Source organism: Vigna umbellata, chromosome 1 (genome assembly GCF_029865625.1).
Source record: "Vigna umbellata cultivar VRB3 chromosome 1, Vumbellata_1.0, whole genome shotgun sequence".
In the NCBI taxonomy this organism is placed as follows: domain Eukaryota; kingdom Viridiplantae; phylum Streptophyta; class Magnoliopsida; order Fabales; family Fabaceae; genus Vigna; species Vigna umbellata.
Window position 1 is genome coordinate 90,994,116 of NC_142165.1, and position 6,729 is coordinate 91,000,844.

The 6,729-nt window shown below is 28.1% G+C and overlaps 1 protein-coding gene across 2 annotated transcripts; it reads right to left on the reverse strand.

The window, feature by feature from the left end:
• Positions 1 to 687: 687 nt before the first annotated feature.
• LOC148206779 (large ribosomal subunit protein mL43-like) lies at positions 688 to 3,693 on the reverse strand. 2 transcript variants are annotated; one of them, XM_088104724.1, is made up of 5 exons: positions 3,533 to 3,689; positions 2,820 to 3,065; positions 2,150 to 2,324; positions 1,344 to 1,450; positions 688 to 1,083 (listed from the first exon to the last, which is right to left on the reverse strand). In XM_088104724.1, the coding sequence occupies exons 3-5, from the start codon at positions 2,227 to 2,229 to the stop codon at positions 911 to 913; spliced, it is 360 nt and encodes a 119-aa protein (XP_087960850.1). In that variant the 5' UTR covers positions 2,230 to 2,324; positions 2,820 to 3,065; positions 3,533 to 3,689; the 3' UTR covers positions 688 to 910. The 2 variants fall into 2 exon arrangements, with proteins under 2 accessions (XP_087960850.1, XP_087960849.1); XM_088104723.1 differs by lacking the exon at positions 2,820 to 3,065 and having other exon boundaries at positions 3,533 to 3,693.
• Between the last annotated feature and the right edge of the window lie 3,036 nt (positions 3,694 to 6,729).

Genomic DNA, 6,729 nt, shown 5'->3' on the forward strand with positions numbered 1-6,729 from the left:
ACTCTAGTTACATGTAAACTTGTGTGGATTAAACAACTCTATTAAGAGTTGATTTTGTGAAAATGAGTTGTATTAAGAGTTGTATTGTGATGAAGAGAAGTTGTTCATTGTCATTTTGTTACAAAGGAGTTATTGTCCAAAGGTCTTATTATTGAGTTTATCAACTCTAATAATGATCAGCTCAGATACATTCTTGACTAAATCTCTAAGAGGACTTAAGATTGAGTTTATATGCTTCAAGTTTGATACGTCTGATTTATATCTTCCAACTTAATGACGTATGTTGAAATACAATGTTATTTTGTTTTGTATGTACCCAACTTTATGTATAGGGTTTTAGGCAAGTGTCTTGCCCTTTTCTATCCTATATATTTACGTGAGAAACACAACAGTGCAAGATATACACTGTTTTTCTATCCTTCACATTTGTTCACGTAAAATCATTGTATTGTGGCTAGCTTTACATGATATCAGCTTGATCATAATAGACTTCTTCGTGGTTCCAATATTTTTGTGCAATGCTACTATAGTCTTGCCAAAAGGGTCATAAGCATGTAGCCTTCACGATCATTTCCAAAAAAGAATCTTAAGTTTCAGAATCTTAAGAGATGCCAATCAAGATTATTCAAGACCCAAATTATGAACATTTCAAAACCAACTTAAAAAGGTCAAAATTAAGCTGGTAAATTTCGAATACGAAAAGATTCATTTATTTATTTATTTATAAGTTCTCATTAGCTTCATGGTTGGGAAGCAAACAATACAAACCAGAAAAGAAAAGAAAAATGTCTTGATACAGAAAAGGAACTTAAGAAAAAATTGTGCCGGATGTGAGAACTTATACCCATTGGATCAAAAATTGATTAAATCACCTTAAGTAGAGGAACTTTCTCACAGCCAATTATCTATCTTAATATTCCAGAGCAGTTGTCCAAGTACCTTGCACACTAGGGTGTTTAGTTACGTGTCTTGTCCTCAATTTCACCACCTTCCTTCCCAACGCATTCCTTAGCCTAGTTGCGTGCAAATGTATGTCTTCTGGATCCATATTCTTCACACATATCACTCGCTGATTCTTGTTCTCTGCATTTCATAAGTTAATCATCAATCACAACAAAAATGTATTAAGGCAGGTTTGGATCTTCTTTTAACTATAGATGCTATCTATCTTTCTCTCTAATCCTGCGTAGTTTGTCCACTCATCCATTGTAATAATAGAGCTAAAATTTCTCCTTTCCTTTTACCACCCAGCATTCAGTCCCATTCGACATCGCATAAGAGAATCATCCATTACAACTAAGAAAAACTAGTAACAAAGCTACAAAAGAGCACAGGAATCTTACTGTAAAATCCCTTCAGATGTGGATGCTGACCACGAATTAGCTCAGTAACCACCTCTAATTGAGGATTCTTCTCCTTAAATGCTGGCAAATGAGACTCCATAAATGCCCTATCAATTATTTAAAACTAAATTGAGAATACATTGTTCAAAGCAGGAGAAAATATTATCTTTAACACTTTGGTTCCTGGCCTTCAATACCAGGAATAGTGCAAGGCCATCAAATGAAGAATTGAGGTAACAAATTGTAGTTTGTAATTCATAAATTTTCCCAGTTTGAGGTGAAAATGAAGTTCAACATAAAGTTCAGTTATTAAGTAGGCATCTAGGTTTCCAGACTTGAATTTTACTAGTTACCAAAATCGAAAAACAAAGATTAAGCTTGCAGTCTAAGGAGAAATGTGATCAAACAAGGGCAACACAATATGTATTCCAAAGAACAATAATCTAATTAAAAACCAGTTATTAGAAGATAAGCTAGCTATTATGTAAGACTGTCAGCAATCTCAATTGCTCAGTCCTGGAAGGAATATTTATTCATTTATCCACTCATTAAATTGCATATTTTTTATAAAAGTCAAGACGATAAAAGATTTATGAACTATTCCACTACATCGTTTCAAAACTCCCAATATGGCCTCATATTTTTGCAAATTTGCAATGTTATAAACAAATAAAGAGCTTTGTAGTAACTTAAAAAACCTATAAACCCAGATGCCCAACAAATAAAAACTTATTGCTCCCAATAACATGAATATGAATATAGACATAAATACATTAGATGAAAATGCAGTAAGAATGTATATGTACCTTATACCTCTGCTACTTCCACCCCAGTTGCAATAGCTGACAACCAGCTTGTTAAGTTGCCAAACCCCTCGCAAAGCCATATGCAAGTTTAATTTCGCAAATTGCCAAAATGAAACTAAGAGGAATGACAATCTTCTGCAAATGTGAGCGTCTCAAGGAAATGAAGGCAAATTAGCTGCAATTAACATTGGCAAAGCATATTAGCTCACTTTAACCAACGAAGTGAAAAAAAGGGGGACAAGATGGGTTGGCCCATCTTCTTTTGGAAATGGGTTAAATATATTAACCCCTAGTGTTTTGCAAATTGGCGGGCTAGCTTGCCTAAATAATCAAAAATCGAAAGAAATAAAAACAGATAAAAATATAGATTAAACAAAACATCATGCAGACCTATGATTAAGAAGTAGGAATGCAGAACAAACATAAACATTAAATAAGATTCCAAGTCACTCACTGAGAGGCATATGTAAACTGGGAGAATAAAATTAAGAGTTGCATCATTCATGAAAGGGTTACTTTATTCAACTACTTTATCAAAGTGCTCAAAACCATGATAATGTGGTAAAAGAATCTAAAATAGTCAAACTTGATTTATGTATGCAGTATACATATGATTTTATTTCTTTGAAAATATGAAATAATTAAGGAAAAATTGTGTGGAACTCAGTACCAAACCGATCACAGCTAATGAGCTCCCTGCACTAAACCCCATATGTTGTGTCGAAATCAAGGGGCAAGTTTTCACATCAAATTGGCAGAGAACAACTGTATAAATTTGAAAATTGAGAATGCCATCGTGTGGAAAGAACTTCACTGGTTTGCTGATCACTCTTCAAATTTCAACTAAAAACACAATAGTTTTCTTCATCCACAAGAGTAAGAATACAAACAGAACATTTCCTCGAGTCCATCATAACTTCAAAAAGAAAATACCAATGAGTCAACCAACCCAGCCATGCAAGAATTTGCAACTTCTAGTATGAAAACCCAATATTTCATTTCAAAATTTCAAGAAAATCTGAAACATGATTTAAGCTTAAATAGGGTGAAAATGTTCCAGTACATGGTTCTAAAAAATCCTCTTCCCGAAGTCACATACGGATAGCGAACACAGAGTTTAGAGGGTAGATATTGAAGATAGGAACAGAGAACAGAACATGAACATGAACATGAACTTTGTATACTGGTAATTCTTTTAATGAGAGTTCGATAACTTTGTTACACAATGAAATTCACAGATTTAATTCCAAAATCATCATTTGAAACCAGGGGCACACACCTTCCAAGGTTTTCAATCAAACACAACCACAAATCCAAATTCAAATCATAGATTAAGTTGTTAAGATGAAAGACCGAGTCAACAAAACAGGAAACGTAAGTTACCGGAGTGTGTCGGATCCAACCTCTCGCATGTACCTTCCGTCGTATGTGAAGTAACTCCACTGGAATAAGAATGGCAAACTTAAACCCTAGAGCGATTCAAAAGGTTTAAACCCGTTCACCCGGATTTAGATCTGGTGTTGTAAAAACTTTGTTACACTAAGTTACTCCCTAAATTTACACCGTTGGATATGATATTTTTTAAGCGAAATGATTTCTTATACTCAAAGAATCACTTGGCATCCTATTTTTAGAGGTAAAATACTCTTTACAAAAATTGTATTTATAAACAAAATTAAAAGATAAAATAGTGAATGTTAAGAGAGTCTAAAAGTATTTTAAATGTAAAAGTATCATGATCCATTTTTTAGTGGTTGAAATAGGAGAAATAATTATTCCATTGTGTGTATTGTTTGATGAAAACATATGTTGAATTCACTCTAATACTCTTTTTATTATTGATATGATTTTATTAATTGTCTTTCTACGATCACATTGGTAGGCTAGTCGTAACAATTATAATTCTGATATATATTTATTGAATACATTAAATTTTAGTGATTTAAATCCTAATTCTTGATAATAAAAGAATTATTAATAATAAAATAATAAGAGGTGGATTTAAATATAAAAAAGGTAATGCAATTAATTCATGGTAAGGGTCAGCGTAACATTCCTATTTTTGAATAACTATATTATTTTTTATTCTTGTTTAAAAAGAGTTAGAAAATCGTACTTCTACTTGTGTGATTAAATTTACATAAAAAGAATATATTTCATATTTTATCTATATATAGTTTTAAAAAAAAACTCAAGTAATTTTTAAGAAATATTATAACTAAGTAAAATAAAATTATTAATAATGAAAAAATATAATAGGGTTGATTTAATATATATATATATATATATATATATTAATTATTCAAAATAAATTATTAATATATATATATATATATATATATATATATATATATATGTGTGTGTGTGTGTGTGTGTGTGTGTGTGTTAATTATTAAAAAATAATATTTAAAAAATAAAACTCCTAATTTTACATGTAAAAAGATAAGAAAGGATGTGAAGAAAAAATAAAGATAAAAAAAGAGATAAAATGAAGAAGTGATAAGACTTATCTCTTTATTAAATAAATGTCATAATGACTAGGACAACTTGGTGGATTACGTAAAAAAGCACGTAGATGAATGGTTTAAAATACATAAATGAAAGATATGACGAAGGAAATGTTAGTTAGATGAGAAAGAGAAAAAGAGAGAAATTGAGAAAATTTGGAGCAAAGATATATCCTACACTCTTTTCATTTTAAAGGGAGAGAGAAAATAGATAGTATATTTGAAAGTGAATCAATTATAATTTTTTTTAAAATTTGAAAGTAAGTAAGAGTAAATGAGAGCATATTTGAAAGTAAGTTGAAAAAAATTAGTGCAATATTTGATGAATGTATATAAAATATTTATTTAATTGATAAAAATTTAAAATTATAAAAATAATTTTAGTAGTAAAAGTAATATAAAATAATAATTATTAATATTATATATAATTGTAAAATTTATTACAAAGAAGAAAAATAATAATGTGAGTGTAAAATCATGAATCATTTTAAATCCAAATATATTATCAAAAATTAAAAAATTCACTTTTCTCGTCTTCTTTACTTTGACTTGCTTGCTAATAATTTCAAAAGTAATTGTAAATTCATGTTACTTGGAAACAAAACACGACCCTAATGTTAGATTATTTCTACAATTAATAAGGTAAGAAGGTAAAGTTAAGTTGTTTTTGTGCTAATATTGATAAACCCAAGTGTGTTATATTTTCTTTTTATTTATTTTTAATTATATATCATTTTATTTACTCCTGTTTAAAATATTTTTAGGTGTTATCTTTTTTATTTATTTAATTTAATTTATCTTTATTTATGTATTGGTTTCTTTTTATTTAGTTGAATATAATTTTATCTTCAGTTATAGATTAATCTTATTTATTTATTTTACTTGTCTCAAGTTACACACTTAATCCTTTTTATTTATTTTATTTCATTTACCTTGAGTTATGCATTAGTCATGTTTATTTATTTAATTTATTTTACATTTATTGGTCCTAATTATGTATTTAATTTAAATCACTTCAATTACGCATTGGTCATGCTTATTTATTTTAATTTAATTTATTTTCAGTTGGTTCTTGTTGTTTATTTAATTTAATTTATCTTCGATTACAAGCTGGTTCTATTTATTTAATTAATTTAGTTTATCTTTAGTTACACACCAATTATTTATTTCATTTTATTTATATTAAGTTAGGCACTAGTTCTTTATATTAATTTATACTTTTGTTTATAATAATCCATGTATATGATTATTTATTTAATGTTATTGTTTTTCTTATTTGATTTTATTTTATCATTATTTTACAATTTAAAAAATGTATAAAAAAATAAAGTAAAAGTAAATATTATTTATTTAGTGAAGTGAAATAAAAAAAGTTACCTATGTGGTTTATTGATAATTTATACTTTTTGTATTTATCTTAATGGTGTGAATATGATTGGTTAAGAATGACATAATTTGATAGTCGTAATATTTTATGATCTTTCAAAATGTTGTATGATATTTAAGAAAAAGTTTTAAGCCTGATTTCAATTAGTTAAGATCAAACCAATGAATGTTTGTATTTTGGAAGTCAAAGCTTGATACACTGTGGGATAAAAGGAAAAGGAGCACAGTGAGATTTAAGAAAATTTTTACCAACTAGGTGAATATCTAGATAATTCAAAACAATCACATGAACTAAGATAATCATAGCTCAAACTCGAGATTATCATATACTTATTACCAATGTTAGGTAGTGAGTATATATCTCTTTTAATGGATCAATAAACTATTGATGTTCTTAAAAAAAATAATTATGATTGTATCTATATTTTTATTAAAAATACTTAACTACCTAATCACATCTCAGTAAATTTTGATGTTCATAGTGGATCATAAAAAAAAATATATGAATTCACGTGTATAATAACATGAGATTGAGTTTTGTGATTGTAAGTTCAATTTTAGGCTCCCAATGTTTATATTCTTTTGTTGAGTTTATTAAGATTGATATTTAAGGTTTACACTGACCTTACTTATTTTATATTTTCCTTTCATATCAGAGGAGTAAAAGAAGAACTTGCTTATTAAAAA

Excerpts from the sequence above, each read along its gene's own strand:
- LOC148206779 (XM_088104723.1), bottom strand. The coding sequence starts at position 2,229 with ATGGCTTTGCGAGGGGTTTGGCAACTTAACAAGCTGGTTGTCAGCTAT. Across the intron at positions 1,451-2,149 it reads GGAAGTAGCAGAGGTATAAG|GGCATTTATGGAGTCTCATT; the intron begins GTACATATACAT and ends AATAATTGATAG. Across the intron at positions 1,084-1,343 it reads ACATCTGAAGGGATTTTACA|AGAACAAGAATCAGCGAGTG; the intron begins GTAAGATTCCTG and ends TATGAAATGCAG.